The 16,369-nt window shown below is 48.0% G+C and overlaps 1 protein-coding gene across 1 annotated transcript in view; it reads right to left on the bottom strand.

Annotated features, from left to right (window-relative positions):
* Positions 1-15,585, bottom strand: part of Slit3 (slit guidance ligand 3) — a 595,378-nt gene extending 579,793 nt beyond the window's left edge. The window contains exon 1 of the mRNA XM_028756442.1: positions 14,976-15,585. Within this exon, the coding sequence (XP_028612275.1) occupies positions 14,976-15,172 (197 nt within the window). The 5' untranslated portion in view covers positions 15,173-15,585. The remainder of the gene's footprint in view (positions 1-14,975) is intronic.
* Between the last annotated feature and the right edge of the window lie 784 nt (positions 15,586-16,369).

Below are 16,369 nucleotides of genomic sequence, written 5' to 3'. Positions count from 1 at the left end.
TGAGTTTTCAATGGTCAGCCCCCTTCTATCCTTCTTGATCATACAGAGATGAGGACACCGAGACTCTGAGGGGAACTGAGGACCACCTTCTGAGCCTTCCCTAGCCTTTCCAGAACCTCGAGCTGGATGATCACAGACTAACCATCCCTACTGAGGCTCACCGAGCACTATAAAATGGTTATCGTTCATGGACTCAGTTCTTTTTTTTTTTAAAGGTTTATTTATTTATCATATATGAATACACTGTAGCTGTCTTCAGACACACCAGAAGAGGGCATCAGATCTCATTACAGATGGTTGTGAGCCACCATGTAGTTCCTGGGATTTGAACTCAGGACCTCTGGAAGTGCAGTCAGTGCTCTTAACCACTGAGCCATCTCTCCAGCCCATGGACTCAGTTCTTAAAATGGCTATTTAAGGCCAGCCCTGTGCTCTAAGCTGGACATGGGCCACCTCATTTGGACTTCTAACAACACAGTGGAGTGGGTCACTGGTAAAGAGCATGCTCAAGAATGCTTAGCTAGTGAGAGCAATCAGACTAGGGTCACACTACCTCCAGCATCAGTGCATGGAACTGCTATGCCACAAAGGGGGGGGGGGATGATCTCTGTGTATAAAAACCTACAAAACCCCTAGCCAATCAGTTTGAAGCAACATCAACTGCTATTTTTGAAACTAAACATCTTTTTTTCTTTCTTAATTTCTGAAGGCTTACTGTAGAGCTGAGCTAATTATTTGAGCCTTAATCAAGGACCAGCCACTCCCCGAAGCAGCTGTCCTGGCCTCTCTCTTGCCTCTAGAAAGTCCCAGGGGTCCATTGGATATTGGCTCAGATCTAAATCCCAACTCTCAGCCCTCATGAGCAAAGATGCATAAGGCTGGAGGAATCTTTGGAGGTCGTCCAAGCTTCCTCCCTCATCACTTTTGAAGAAGAGGAAACTGAGGCCCAAAGAGGTGAAGCCACTCGTCCAAGGTCACACAGTGTGCCAGAGGCACAGCTAGGTCTCCAAACTCCCAGGCAAGCATTCTTTGTACACCACCATTTCTGCCATTGCTAAAGGTTGTGCAGATCCATCTCCCTCAGCCCTCCTCTTGACAAAGCTGTTTCTCCATCACAGAACTACACACAGCCACATTTGGCAGGAGGAGCTATCAGCCCTGCTCGGTTTGTGAAATGCTGTTTTGCAAAGCGGCCTCCTAGTCTTTTAGCAACACACAAAGAAAAACCATAGTGCGGTCTTCTTGGAAGATGTTTCTTGTTTTGCAGACACCAAGAGGGCTTCCTGTCTGAATATGACTCCAATCAGTGTGCAGCTCCAATTGGGGAAGAGCCCCCGAAGAGGCTTAGATCTTTGCAGCATTCCTAGAATATACCAGCAGGACACAGAGCAGAGAGAAGCTTGGTGAGATTTTTCAGAAAGGAATCAAACGCATGCCTCAACCAGGCCAAAGCAGACTGGTTACCTTCTTGTGGTAGAAATAATGAGCTGCACTTGCCTCACTGGGGATCAGGAATCAGTAAGTACTTCCATGGAGCAACTCCTCTTCCCACTTTGTATTCCTGTCTGGGTCTTATTCCTACTGTGTCTTCCCTTCGCTGTTTCCTCATCTAGGGTCTTCCTCTTCTCGACCCTGAGCCAGCCAGAGCTTTGATCCTGACAGCCATACTGTCAAGCAAGCCCACATTTCCATGGGGGCTTCTCCCATTCATTCTGGACCAGTCCTTATTTTTCTGGAATAGATTTGCTTCTTCTACTGTCTCCTCCCAGCTTCTCAGACTGCAATAGGTCTTTTTCTGGTTCTGGGTGATCTTGTCTAAAGCTCAAACACTGATACAGAAACAGGGAAGTGTCTTGTGTTGGCAGAATCCAGGTCTAGCCCTGATATCCTTCTGCTACCTCTCTAAGACACGTATCCTGCAAGGTGGGTTGAGTTTGGTAGGGAGGAGGTAGACCAGATGATCCTAAGATGCTCTCAAAGCTTGAAAAATCTCCCCAATGGGGAAGGAAAGGAGTAGGGGAGGAGAACCCAGGTCTCCATCAGAAATTCAGAGCTTGTAAGCCAGTATAAGATGGGAAAGGAAGTGCCAACTTTGAGCAGGAGGAAATGGGGTGGATGTGTTGCCCATAACTACTGCAAGCCACCAGTCACCCATTCTGACTTTTGAGAAAACAAATGTTATTCATTTACTTATTGTGAGACAGGGTCTCACTATGTGGCCCAGACTAGCTTGGAACTCAAGACTCCCCCTACACCAGCCCCCCAAATGTTGGGACAGAGAGAAGCTTGTGCATCCACACCTGATCACAGCTCTTTCATCCTAAAAGAACTGGTAAGCACTCGAGAGAACCACCCTCTGATACAAGCCAGGTGCACAAGGAGAGACTCCGAAGAGAAACTTTTGTCTACACACAGGTTCCCAGCTCTTGTCCCCTACAGTCTTTCCTTTTCTGTAGCCTATCTAGCTCTTAGTCAACCTGCCCATAGGACCCATGCTGGTCCAAAGCCCACTCTCCCGCCTTCCCTGGGGAAAGCTCCCACTGCTTAGAGAAACCTCAGGGGAAAACATTGTCACCTCTGGGAAACTGTCCAGGGGTTAAGTTCCAGCAGGGGTGTGGGGGAAGGATTGAATCTGCTCATGGCCTCAAATGGGAACTGTACCGTGTGTCAGTGTTTATGAAAATGCTTCTCAAATAAGGTCAGCGTACTATGCAGTTAGTGCTAATAAAATGCAGAAGCGGTGCTGTTTGCCAGCGAGCTGCAGAGACCATCTTTAATACTTTATCAGGTAGGACTGACCTTAGATTAATATTTTTCCCATAACCCCTTTTAAAATGCCACTTGCACTATTATTTTTTATAGTGTGTCATTTTTCATACATTTCATACACACTAACAGAAAGGGGTGGGGTTTACATTCACAGGTGATTCAGGAAGACTCTGTAAAACACCTTTCATTGCTCCAGTGTCTCTCCCATCCCAGAAGTCCATCCACTCGACCTAGCACCAGCCTTTCCCTTGGTTTCCACCAAGTTTCATATGATGTTGAAGTGCCCTGGGAGAACGGTCCAGTTACCATTTTGGTAGCAACTATATAAATGACCTCTCAAATGCTTTACCCCACCCCACGCCCATGTCCGTCCTAGACTCAATATGAAGTATCCTGTAAAAAGGCTCCAGTTGGAGTCTTGACTCCAGCTAGTGGTATTATTCTGATAGGTTCTGGGAACTTTAGGAGGTGAGTTTCAGCTGAACGAAGTCATCACTAAGGTCCATTCCTCATGGGAAATTTCATCCCAGGTGCCTTCCTCTCTCCCTGTCCACCATCAGACGAACAGCCTCCTCCCTGATGTATTCTTGCCACCATGGTGTTTTTCCTCCAAAGCGGCCCAGAAACATCAGGATAAAGTAAACTCTATGAAACTGTGAACCATGGTCAGGGGCTTGGTGACAGTGGTATGAAGAGCTAATCGGACGCATGCCGGTATTCCATCCTATCATCCCAAACACTGCCACTTAGGTGTCACCTAGTAAGGCTGAAAGCGCACCACACTCAGGTGAGTTGCTGCAATGGGAGACTATTTGCATTTGTAAAAGCAAATAAAAGACTTTCCTGAAACCTAACCTCAGGACCTGGAGCTCCAACAGCAGCAATCCAAAGCTGCCACACACAGGGAGCTATGTGGAGGGGCAGTCCAGGGCAAGAAGCCAAGCTGGAAAGGTTAAGGCTGGACTAGAAACAGGTCGGGCTTATGGAATGAGACTCCATGGTGAAGACATAAGACAGCAGATCTGGCACGGACTCCACACCCTACAGACAGACCCGAGTGAGGGCACACACTCATTCTAGAGGTCAGGGGAGCACGGGTGGGCACATCTGGTAGCAGACAGGAGCTCATCGGCTGAAGAATGTTAATGGGAGACAAGGTGGGTAGTTAAATGCGTGGGCAGACTTTTGGGAACCGTAAGACTCAACTACTGCCAAAGTACAGGATACACCAAGAGTCAGCAACCCAGGCTGATGCTTCGGGTGAGCCAAGGGGAGCCTGAGCTCACATAAGCAAGAATGAGGCTTAAACAAACCAAATCACTTTCTACTCTGGCAGGGATGGACCTCATGCATATGCTGCTCTGACTGCACCTGATGTTACCAGGCGCTGCTCAGGGAGCACAGCTAGAGGAAAGGAAATTGTAAGCCGACAGAACAAATCAGTGGGTAAACGTCCCTGCTGCCCGGCCTGACAACCCAAGTTCAATCCCTGGAATCTACACGGTGGAAGGAGAGAACCAACTCCCCTAGGTTGTCTTCTGACACACCCTCCAAATACATACATACATACATACATACATACATAAACACATACATAAATGCATTTTTAAAAAGAAAGTGGCACATGTAACTAGGAAGGAATATGAACTCTACCAAAATCCAAATAAGTAACTGAGCACAAAAATACTGGTCAACAAAATTCCTCAGGCTCTTATTGGAGTCTTATACCCCCCACCACACACACACATACTGTCATGTGAATCTGGTCTGAGTGCATTCTCCAAAGGTTCATGGGTTAGAGGCTCCTTTCAGAGTATGACAATGCTGGAATGTGCTGGGATAGGATTTAAGGTGGTAGACCATAGTACATGTCTGTTAGGTCCCAGGGTTCAGTCCATGGATAAGAGTAATGTAGATTTCATGGGACCTAGTTAGTTCCCATGAAAACAGACCACTATAAAAAAAAAAGCCATCGTGACCTCTCTGTGCTTTGACCTCTCTGTACTTTGGCTTCCTGGTTCATGTGACCACTTCCTCTTACACTTGTCGCCAGTGACACTGGCACTCATCACGATGTGATTCTCAGCCTACTGGGCCCTCACCATAGATAGAAATGTACTGCTTTGACTCTGAGCTTCCAAAGCTGTGTGCTCAATTCCTGTGTTTTCTCTATCCATCACCAGCCTCACATGTAGCAATGGGAAAACGGAATCCAAACTCTTTTTAACTTAGAAACTGTCTTCCTCACTCTTCGGGAATTTTATAGTTGTGTTGACAAATACTATATGGCTGTTCTTCCTAAGATCTGACTGATAGCTTCTGGGCTAAGATTCCTAACAGGAAAATCTCCTGAGGAAGAGCTTCACTCATTCTAAATGGGCTCATGCCCACCTTACTGTGAATGCCAGTGACTCGGTACCACTACCCATTCAACCCAAGAGAGTCATCTTTGTCTTTCAAGTTGTGACTCAAATGTTGCATTTTCCCCCAACCTGGACATGAGAGCTCTCTCCCCCAGACATTCAGATCATGTCATACATCAAAACATGACTCAAGTTTGATGCTGTTGCTGCCACCTCCTCCCCTTCATCTTCCTCTTCCTTCTCACCACCTTCCTCCTAGTCATTTGTTTCAAAATTGAGTGAAGAAACACAGAAAACTGTCAGGATTTAGGCAGGAACTGCAAGGCCACTGGTTACCCTGCAGGTCTGGCCACACTGCCTGTCTTGCTCCTAACTGTGGATTTTACTCTCAAATACAGTTTCCTCATCTGTGGGGTAGGGGCAATTTTAACTACATAGCAGGGAGAGTTGTTAGAACGGTAAGTTAATTTATACAAGTAAAGGGTGAGGCTGGGGCTCAACGAGAGCCCTTGTTCTCAGGATGACTGTCAATATTTCCAGAGGTTGGAGAGCAGCCTATAGGCCACAATTCTCCTTGATCTCTCCTTCTTAATAGTTATCCCAAGAACTACACAGGTGAGTGTGCCCCTCAAAGGGCAGGGCGAGATGAAACGTGAAATCATTGCATTTAAAGACTGAAGCAACCTGAGCTTTACTATTAATAAAAGGGACTGCCGAAATATTTAGCAGGAGAGGTTAGCATAGGAGCATGTGACACAGACAGACACAGAGAGAGGCAGAGAGAGATACACAGACACACAGAGGGACAGCCACATAGCCAGAGACACACAGACACACACACACACACACACACACACACACACCTCACATCCCATGCTAGTAGAGGTTCTAGTATCCACCTAATAGGAATAGAATACAGCTAAAATCATGGCAGAATGCTCTTTGAGAAACCAGAAGCACTGTGGCTCTTCTGTGAGTGCTCCTCTGTGAATGCTCCTCTGTGAGTGCTCCCCAAAATTACCTACGTGCTGAGAAGCTGGTTCCCCAACAGTGGCACTATATTGAGAAGCCCTGGACACTTCAATGGATGGGGTCCAGCTGGAGGAAGTAGGTCACTGGGGCTGTCTATATCTTGCTCTGGCTCCTTCCTGTATTGCCTGTTTCTATGCTTCCTGTCTGCCATGATGTGAGAGGCTCTGCCTTGCCTTTCCCTCCATCATATACTGACCCCTCTAAAATCTTACTTCCTAAAGACAGTTTCCCCAGGTACTTGATCACAGCAACAATAACTAATTCATGAAGTTAGAGGAAATTCAGAAAACTGAGTAAAACAGTAGTTAAAAATTATTTTAGAGAAATAAAACCTCGACTTTGATTGGGGAATGGGGTGATTTTTTTTGAGACAGAGTCTTGTTTAGCCGGAGCTAGTTTTAAACTTGTTGTGTATCTGAGGCTGGCCTTAAACTTACCTCTACCTCCCAGGTACTGGGATTATAGGTACATAGTACCACGCCTTGCATATCTCTGTGTTCGTATCCACCTCAGTGAGAAAGAATAGGCCATTCCTATAATCCTACAATCTAGACACTTTTCAAAGGGCTGGAGAGTCAGCTCAGTGGTTAAAGTGCACACCGCTCTTTCATAAGGACTTGAGTTTGACTCCCCACACTCACATAAAGTGGCTCACAACCACTAGTAAACCCATCCCCAGGAATCCGATGCCCTCTCTGGACTCCAAGAGGACCTATGTTTACATACACATATAATAAATGTGTCAAATGACTTTCAAACAGCAGACAATGCCTCTACTGACTATAAAGACGAGTCAGATCCATGGCACCGAAGCTTCGGAGATATAAAGGGTAGGAGGGGAGAGGTTAAACCAAGAGGCTGGTTTTTAAGAGTAACTCGAAACAGAAAATGGTCCTGAAAACATAATGAAATGAAATCATTTGCAAAAACTCAAAAACTGCACAATGTTACACTTAGACAAGCTGGACATGAAAGTGCCTGCCTATAATCCTGGCACTCAGGAAGCTGAGACAGGAGGATTTTTGAGTTTGAGTTCACTTTGAGCTACATGGAGAAAACCTATCTTTTAAAAGCTAGGGCCGTGGGTCAACTACTCAAATCTGGATAGGTAATAATAAGAAAATATCTGGGTGGGGAGATGTGGAGGAAGCAGCAAATAAACCTGATCAAACGAAGCCACCCAGGGCCTAAAAATGCACCAAAGATCTAGAGAGATGGCCGGTTCCTATGCACATATGAGGATCTGAATCCAGATCCCTGGTGCACACATAAAAATCCAATTGTGGCAATGTGTGTCCAAAATCCCAGCTTGGGATGAAGGAGACAAGACAAATCTTAGAGTTTGCTGGCCAGTCAGTCTAGCCCTCATAAGTGAGCTCCAGATTCAGTGAGAGACCCTGCGTCATCAAAAGCAGAGCCACGAGATTGTTGATATCAACCTCGGGTCTCCACATTCAGCTCACACATATGTCCCCACCACACTTAGACCCAGACATAACAGTACACATAGACTCAGGCAAACACAAATCACTGACAGAGCAGGGTATGGTGGTCCATGAGTGGAATCCTGTAACTCTAACAACAGAGGCAGAAGGATCATAAGTTCAAGGGCAGCTGGATTGCATGGGACATTGTCAGCAAATAAACAAACAAATGAGAAAAACACTAATAATATGATAATAATTAGGGCACCAAAAGTCTCCCTAATCTTAAAATCCCAAATCCAGAACACTTCAAAACTCAAAACTTTCTAAGCACAGTTATGATTCAATCTCATAAGTGAAAAATTCCAACCATAGACTTTATGAGCAAACATATCATGTACAATTCAGATATAAGACAAATGTACTTTGTGGTTATATCTGGGACCCATCTCTAAAATTATCTATCTGTCTGCCTGTCCATCCATCCATCCATCCATCCATCCATCTGTCTATCTATCTGTCTATCTATCTATCTATCCATCTATCCGTCTATCACTTCCTCTCCCCCTCTATCCTCTCTAGATATATATCAAAATATCTCAAAACCTAAAAAAATTCAAAAATGAGAACCACTTCTGATTTCCAACCCTTGTGAATGAGGGATACTCAACTTACACATAGAAAATCCCCAGAGAGCCAGGGACCAGTGCAGGGCCTGTGCCAAAGCCAAAAAACATACAAAAACCCTTGGCATAATCACCAAGGTTTATGGAAAGAAATAGAAGCCCAAGTAGCTAGTAGCAATTCACTATGTGAAAGCCTGTCGTTTGGTCAAAGGATGACCTCCACACTGTGTAACAGCAGAGTGTGGGAGCTAAGCTCAACCCCACATGAAGAAAAACGTCTCACTAGGCTTAGTTTAGGGAGACTTCAATTCCTCGTCATGAGATAATGTGAGCCAGGGATGTGGGTTTGTTTTCCCCTGTGCTATGCTGATGAAAGATGCGGTAGGAATTTGGACAGAGAACCCCACATAATCCTGCCAATCATTACCTGTGCAGGCTTCCAGGGAGCATACGCAAGAAAAGTATAGTCTGCAAGCATTACACACAGAATAACCACAAGAAATGTTACAGTGGGTGTGCCATATTCCAAGAAGTGTTTGTGAGTTTACCTAATACTCCCAGTGCCTAATAAAAAAGGGGGTACTAAAGTGGGGCCTGGTGATGCATGTATTCAATCCCAGCACTCAGGAGGCAGAGGCAGGAGAATCTCTGTGAATTAGAGGCCAGTCTGGTCTACACAGTGAGTTCTAGGACAGCCAAAGCTGTGTAGTAAGATCCTATCTCAGACAACAAACAATGGACAAATAAATGAAACAAGACATTAAAAATTAATAACTCAGTTTTACAATCCATAAAACTGATGTCATCTAGCTTGTCAGTGACAGAGCCAGGAGCTTTGCCTGATTCTGGAGTTCACACTTTTAACCTTAGCTTTCTCACCTCCAATCTGCCCAGCATTGAGGATTTTTAATCACACCCCTTGACCAATTCTTCCTGGGGACCAGTATATCAAACATGATAAACGTCAGTAAAACCATGAAGACCACAGGATGGTGGGGGTGTAGCCTCCTGGCAATCTAGCAGCCAGTGGCTGCAGTTACCAAAGACAGGTCTGAAGGACACAGAGCTGAAGATGACAGCCACAAGCCTTTCCCTAAGCAAGGCTGACATCCACAGTGAATCGGGGAGAGCCTTAGAAATCAGCCTGGTGCTCCCCAAAATGCCTCTGCACCTATGCCTTTCAGAACAAGTGTGGTTTCTGTGAGGTCCCTCCCTACTTGGATTTTCTTTTTTTCCTCAGCATTTCTTAAAAAAAAAAAGAAAGGTTCAAACCATCTAACACGGTGAGAGTGACAAGTGCTAGTAAATACAGCTGTTTCAAGTAAAAGCAGTATGGGAGGCAGAAACTGGGAATCAGAAAAAAGGGGCCATTTAAAGAAACATGGAAGGCCATTGAACCCACAGAGTCAGGACCAAGAATTCCCCCATGAAGCTCCAACCTAACCCTCCTTTAAATATAGAAATAAAATACGTTCTTTATTTTAACAGAACACAAAGCAGTATGCCGATGGAAAAGCTAGAAGAAGCCACTCCAACCATAATCCCTTCTGGATGAAACAAGGGGCCAACCTGGACACAGATGCCAGGGCAGGATGAAGAGACAGACACAAAGAGGAGACCAAGCGTGAGTGTATTGGGCACAGCCCACAGCCCATGTGCAGGCAGCGATGAGCCTGCCTCCACCGGGCTTTGTGTTGGAACAAAATTTAGAGTGAACACCCTAAGCCATCCAGCTGGACAGAGACAGAGATGAGCAAATGGAAACACAGCCATAGCATTACAAGTTTGTGGAGGGCTCCTATGTGCCGGGTACTGTTAAGAACTTCCTAGACAAGATCACTTTAATCCTTCCCAAAAGGGAAGGGGTATTATGCATACTTTACAGCTGGATACACTGCAGTTGGGTAAACAATCCCAGCCACGAAAATGAATGGACAATATGGCAGGTGCTGTGCAGAACACACTATGTGGACTGCCTCAGGCTGCGTTCACAACAATCCCGTGTGACTGTCATCCCTGCATTACAGGAGTGGAAGGGAGGTACAAAAAGATTAAACATCCTGCAGTCCAGAGAGGCAGAGCATCAGCAGAGGTGCAGTAGCAGGCTTGCATGCCACAGAACAGGCCTCCAAATCCAAGCTCCCGGTCCAAAGCTGCCATAAGCCCATGCTTAAAACAGAGTAGCAGGCTCTGAAGGCTTCTTGCCCATCCTCACCAGGCCCTTTATTTTCACTTTCCCTAATGTGCTGCGTGTGTGTGGGGGGGGGGGGGGTGAATTCAGACAATAGAACTACAGAGAAACAAAATAACAATGCAAAACCAAGGGTGGACTAGAAAACCCAGACAACCCGTGGAAACAAAACTCAATAATGACCCTACAAATACACATCAATTAATGCCAGAAGAGTGGCAATAAAAAACCACAGAGAGCTCAGGATGTCACTGATGAGTTCCTGATTAGAAAGTCCTGTGGCAGAAGTAGTCGGGATTGCTGGCTCGTTCCATTGGCATGTGCACAGTAGGAGTGTTGCAATGTTGCTAAGCAACGCCTGGCAACAAGACTTCAGAGTGGATCATGCCTTAAGAGTCTTGGGGAAAACTCTACCGAGACAGTAATTCTAGTTCATGAAATTCGAATTTTAGATAACAGTATCTCATGTAATAGGCTACTAGGAGGTAGCCCTTAGCCACCCATCAAAATGCAAACCTGTGATAGCCCATTCTGCCCTGTGCTTTTTGAGGTTCACTAGCCTTTTATTCAGCATATATTTGTAAACAATTTCCCAGGTGCCAGGCACTGGCCTAGGCACAGAGGAAGGGTGAACAGGTGATTACATAAGGGAAAAGTCACAAAGCCCACACTACAATCCTACTTTTAAGGAAAAGAAGCCCAGAGGTACAGTGATCTGTTCAAATTTGTACAATATGCTGAAGGACAGCATCCACCTGACACAGGCGGTGACTCCAAAGAGTCCTGTGCTTCTCTGAAAGGCCACATCACCATGGTTGGTCCAGAGAGGCCCTATAACTTGCCTGATAGTCTCTGGTCCCCTGAGCTGGCCCCAAGGGCTGGGAGTACCAAAAACGCTAGGCTTGGCCGTTGAACATCTTGGAAAGTCTCCCACTTGACCTCTGGACCTCTGTGGTCAAGTGAGGGAAGGCCTATGACACGGTGTCGGTTTTTATTGGACCCAACCACCGGCAAAGCTTGCTGTCATCTGGAGTGATGGAGAAAATTAAGTTACCACATTCTCACGTTTCAGACTCTCGCCCGCTCTCCTTAGCAAACAGGAAATGTTTATTTAAATACAGCAGTTTCCAGCATGTTCTGGAGCCAAGTGGAAAAAAGCAAAGATGTCCACTCTGGCTCCCACTGCCACCACCTAGCTGTGGGTGAGAGGTGGGCCTCTGCCTGCCTCGGGTGAGACTGGGAGAAGGGGCCCCACATGAGGGCTCATTCCCCTCCAGGCTGAGGCTGTGGTTGAAGAAGAATTACATCTGTGGGTTCCTTTTGTACTCAGAAGGGCAAACGCAACATCTGTTTACCCTGCACTCCCTGGTAAATGTTTTGTCTCAAGGACCTCCATTCGCTTCCTCTCCTCCCTGGGCCTCTGTCTTTGCTCCTCGGATAATAAATGACACCGAATTCTCCCCTCGGTTTATTTAGCTTACTTGTGGGTGTCACCTCCTCCTCTAGGAGGGGAAAAATTGTCAGTAGTTTATAAAAGACAGAGGCTTTCCTTCTCTGTGTGATGTGCTGACATTATGGGGAAGAACTTGGAACACAGACAATCTCCCAACTCTGATAGTGACTTAATGATGAACAATTCAGACCCCACTCCTAGCCTGAAGTCCAAATGAGAGCTACATCCTTCCTATTCAGGCTACCCTTAATATCATATGACTAGGTCGTTTTCTCTCTCTCTCTCTCTCTCTCTCTCTCTCTCTCTCTCTCTCTCTCTCCTTCACAAGAGTACTTTCTGGAAGACAGTAACAGAAACGTAGGACAGGGAAAGCACCGCTTCTTTGTTTTAAAACACAATTTCACCACCGGGATCAGAAGTCAGACTGTTGGAAGGTCATGAGCTTCTAATGGCTCTGCTGATAAAAACCAGTGTCCCGTGACTAAAGGACCCCCAGGGGATTTTAAAGGGGATAAAAAAAAAAGGTTCCCACTTCCTACCTTTGCCCACATCCTTTATGCTGAAGTGCTGGTTTTCCTTTGTGTATGTAATGATTTTATGGACAAGGGAAAGGAATGCTATAGAAGCTTCAAGCAATGTTTACTGAATGGAATGGAGCAGAGATGACAAATTTGAAATCCTTAACATGGTGTTGAAGAAGAACAGTTCTACCAGGCTCCATCAGAGTCCCTGAGGGCCGGATGGGTGGTGAAGGGCTGTTGGTGGGCTGACCTTAAACCTGAGGTGGCCCTGACCCTGTTTGTCCTTAAAAGGCTGGCTCCAGTCTTAGAAAGAAGGTGAGAGCTCGGCCATGGCAGCTCTGTCACAACCATGCACTTAAAGCAGTGACCAAGGCTGCACCAGGTAACCACGGAGATGCCAGAGCAGCATCCACTTTGTCCATGCCTGGTAGTGACCATGGCTGTAGCAAGAGAGACTTCTGGGAATGCCTGTTTTCAGGTCTTTATCCATTTATCTCCAGCTGCAGAGCAAACGAGAAGTCCTAAGTCCCCAGGGTCTCGGGAGAAGTAGCTGGTAGCACACTGGCTACAGGTGTTGAAAACTTCTGACTAGCCAGAAGAGAGGAGTCCTGCTGTCCTGATCTTCTCAAACTGACACTGTGATTCAGGCTACTGAAAATAATGACCCTAAGTAAAAAGAGCTGGTGTTAAAGCAAAATGAATGATGGTGGGATATACCAACAGCAGAGGCAACCGGATCCTACGGGAAGATCCAAGCCCAGCCAGGCCCTCTCATGACAGTCTGTTTATAGAGATCTCGGCCCAAACTGACTCTGGTTCTAAGGAGCCTACAGACTGGTGGGAGACCTGGGCTTAGAAGCCTGGCAGGCTGGGATTCAGCCACTTGACTAACCAGTTACATGACCATGGATGCAGGACAGATGGAACAAGGCAGAGTAATGAGTATTGGCTAGGTAAGAAACAGAGGACTGTGGGAGGTTCGAGGAAGGAGAAGGGATACACAGCGTGTCTCAGGGAAGCACCCACTAAACATTTAGCATCTCACCAACTCGTCTGCAGCATTCATGTGAGAAGGAGGGGAACTTAGTTTATACATACCTAAAAATATCGCTTAAATGAGGCTTTCACAAATAGAGTCTAATACAAAACCTGAATGAAGGTGTGGATGCCTGGATTCCAGCCCCTTTTCTTGTTATCTATTTGCCCTGTTTTCTTGGGCAGGTCAGTTTGCATTTCTGATCCTAGTTTCCTGGTGTTAATGAAGATTCAGGGCCAGCCCTCCAGGATTTCTACTGTCTAAACAACAGAACAATCATTGCACTTCGAAAACAACAAACAAAAGAAAACACCCGGAATAAAGAAGGCATTTATTTCTAGGAAGTCTTTGCCTAGACAGCCACACGAGGAGGAAGGGGGTGGGAAGGAAGAGAGAGGCAGTGGGGGTGGTAACACGGGTGGGCAGCTAGGACAATCCCGCTCTTTCCTGGTCTCACTTGACCTGAAGTAGGCAGGACTGAAGAAGACCGGTGTGCTAACTCCTAAGACAGGCTGGGCAGAGAGCAACTGGGCAGTTCAATGGCTGGAATTCTGACTAGGGCAAACCCTCACCCACTCTGAAGCTCCATACTCCCTCACCCCACCCCCAACTGTGGACTAAAAGGAGCCCACCCCCGGAGGCCAAACTTTGAATTTGGTCGTGAGGATCAAAATGATAAATCTTTCCAAAACGCTGACATAAGAAAAGTAAATATTTGGTTGCACAATTGGGGTTAAAACGAGGGTCAATCCACCCCACTCTCCAAGAGCCTCTCCGCTAGCTGCCAACCCCAGGATCCGAGGCTGAGTGCGGTTTGTAAGATTATAGAGCTAGGTCTCATTTAAAGGGCTGTCAGCATTTCCATTCTCCGGCCCGTTTGGGGAGGCATTTATAACCCAGCCATAAAAAATTCACCCGAGCTGCAACTTGGCATCCCCAACGCTGCGCTCCAGGCAGGGAGGGTGCTGAGAGCACCCACTCAGAATCCGTCCGGTTCTTCAGAAGTTAAGACCTTCACGTACACACTCAACTTTCCTTGCAAGGACAGCCACACAGCAGCTGGCCCATTCTGATCTCCAAGAGGATCGCAGTTTTTGGAGGGGTGGGGGAGGAGGCTCTCAAGTCTCTGCGATCGAGACTCCCCATTTCCGTCTAGATTGCTCCCTCTCCTCCCCACCTTTAAGAAGCAAGGAGTAATGGACCCCTCATACCCAACCCCAAACCTTGAGACCACCTCGCTCCCTGACTCTCTCTTCCCCGCTTGCCTTCTGCCAGCTTTCTTCTCCTGAGCTGTCAGAGGATGAGCTCCCGGAGCCCTCAACCAGAGAGGCACTACCCGGTCCCAATGCGGGAGTCGGGGGGCGGGAGGGGGATTCGGACACTTCTCTCCACACCTGCCCAAAGCCACGCCACCCCCAACTTATTGAGCGTCTCTGATAGCGGGGGAGGGGGGAACAGAGGTCGTCCCCCGTGCGCGGGAGAGGAAAGAAGGACCTGCGCCCTGAGGGCGACTCTGTAGGAACGGGGTGGGTGGCCCGAGCGGGCGGGGTGGGTACTCACAGGCGCTCTGCGTTGCGGGGGATGCCCCGAGGAACCGTGCGCAGGCCCAGCCCGTGGCAGTCCACGCTAGCGGCGGAGCAGGTACACTTGGTGGGGCAGGCGGCAGCGGGGGGTCCGCTCAGGATGCTCGCCAGTGCCAAGGCCAGCGCCAGGCGGGCGCGCACAGCGGCGCCGGCCCCGGTCCGCCCGGGGGCCATGGTGTACAAGCGTCCTCACTCAGAGGAGGCTGCCTGGCGCGGCGGGACACGAGGAGCCCGAGGAGGCGCGCGGGCGGCCTGGGGGGGGGGGGGCGGCGGAGTTGGCGCGGAGGAGGGGCGGGCGCGGCGCTCAGGCGCACGGGGCGCGGGCGGAGCGGGGCGCGCCGGGCGGCGGCGGCAGCAGCTCCATCCGTGGGGCTGGCGCTGCCCCGCTGCGCATCACTCACAGTGCCCAGGTACCGAGAGCCCTCGGGTCCCTCTGGGTCGCCGACAGAGGTGAGGGCTAGGTCTGGGTCCTGGGCTGAGCGCCGGGGAAGACGGTGCCCCGGGAAGTCCGGCTCAGGGCTGGGCTGCGGAGCACGGAGGCGGCTGGGGCACGGAGTGGCCCGGAGAGCTAGCCGGCGCTCGCGCTCTCCATTCACTGAGCTGGGCAGACACCGGAGACGCCGGGCTCGGCCCCTCCCGCCCCCCTCCCAAAACACCAGCTCCGCCTCCCATTGGCTGCGCTGAGCGTCACGTCGACTAAGTTGGGAACTTTGCTGGAGCAACCAAGAGCCTGGAGGGAGGAGGCGGCAGGGGAGCTAGAACGACCCAACTGGGAAGGAAAGGGACTTGGCCAGCCCCGACGCCAGGAAAGAAACATTGAAATTCATTTATTCTTGGGAGCCAAGGACTGATAAACCTTGTGGCTTCATTTTTTTTTTTTTAAATTCAGTCACCGAACTGGATACAGAATATCCACATGGGAGCATCAGAAAGTGGATTTCACTTTTTAGGTAAAAAAATCCAAAGTTGGGCTAAGTGAAGATTATACCGTTGGGCTATCCGAGATCATACCGCTACTAGGCATGCTCTACCCGGCACATTTATCCGTGAAAACTTTGTCCCTACCCTATTTAGTATTCACTGCTAAGACCAACTATTTCCTAGAGGACATGCAGATTCGAGAACACTCCATAGTCACACAGTCAGAGTCTGTCTCGGCCTCTCTAGCTGTCTCTGTTTCTCTGTAGTAAATATAAGAACTTGGGCCCCGGTATTGACACCATAGCTTCATCTTCTTCCTGTCTAAGGGACTTCGGGGCAATCATGTCACCTGCGAGCCTTTATTTCCTCAAATCAAGGTGCCACAGTTCTGTCCGACTTCCTTGGCACTTCAAAGAAAAGAACATGATTTTATAAAATAGTACTGTAGCC

Source organism: Grammomys surdaster, unplaced genomic scaffold, assembly GCF_004785775.1.
Source record: "Grammomys surdaster isolate TR1022 unplaced genomic scaffold, NIH_TR_1.0 126121, whole genome shotgun sequence".
NCBI lineage: Eukaryota > Metazoa > Chordata > Mammalia > Rodentia > Muridae > Grammomys > Grammomys surdaster.
Note: the sequence above shows the minus strand (reverse complement) of the source record. Positions and strands in the feature narration are given on the sequence as shown.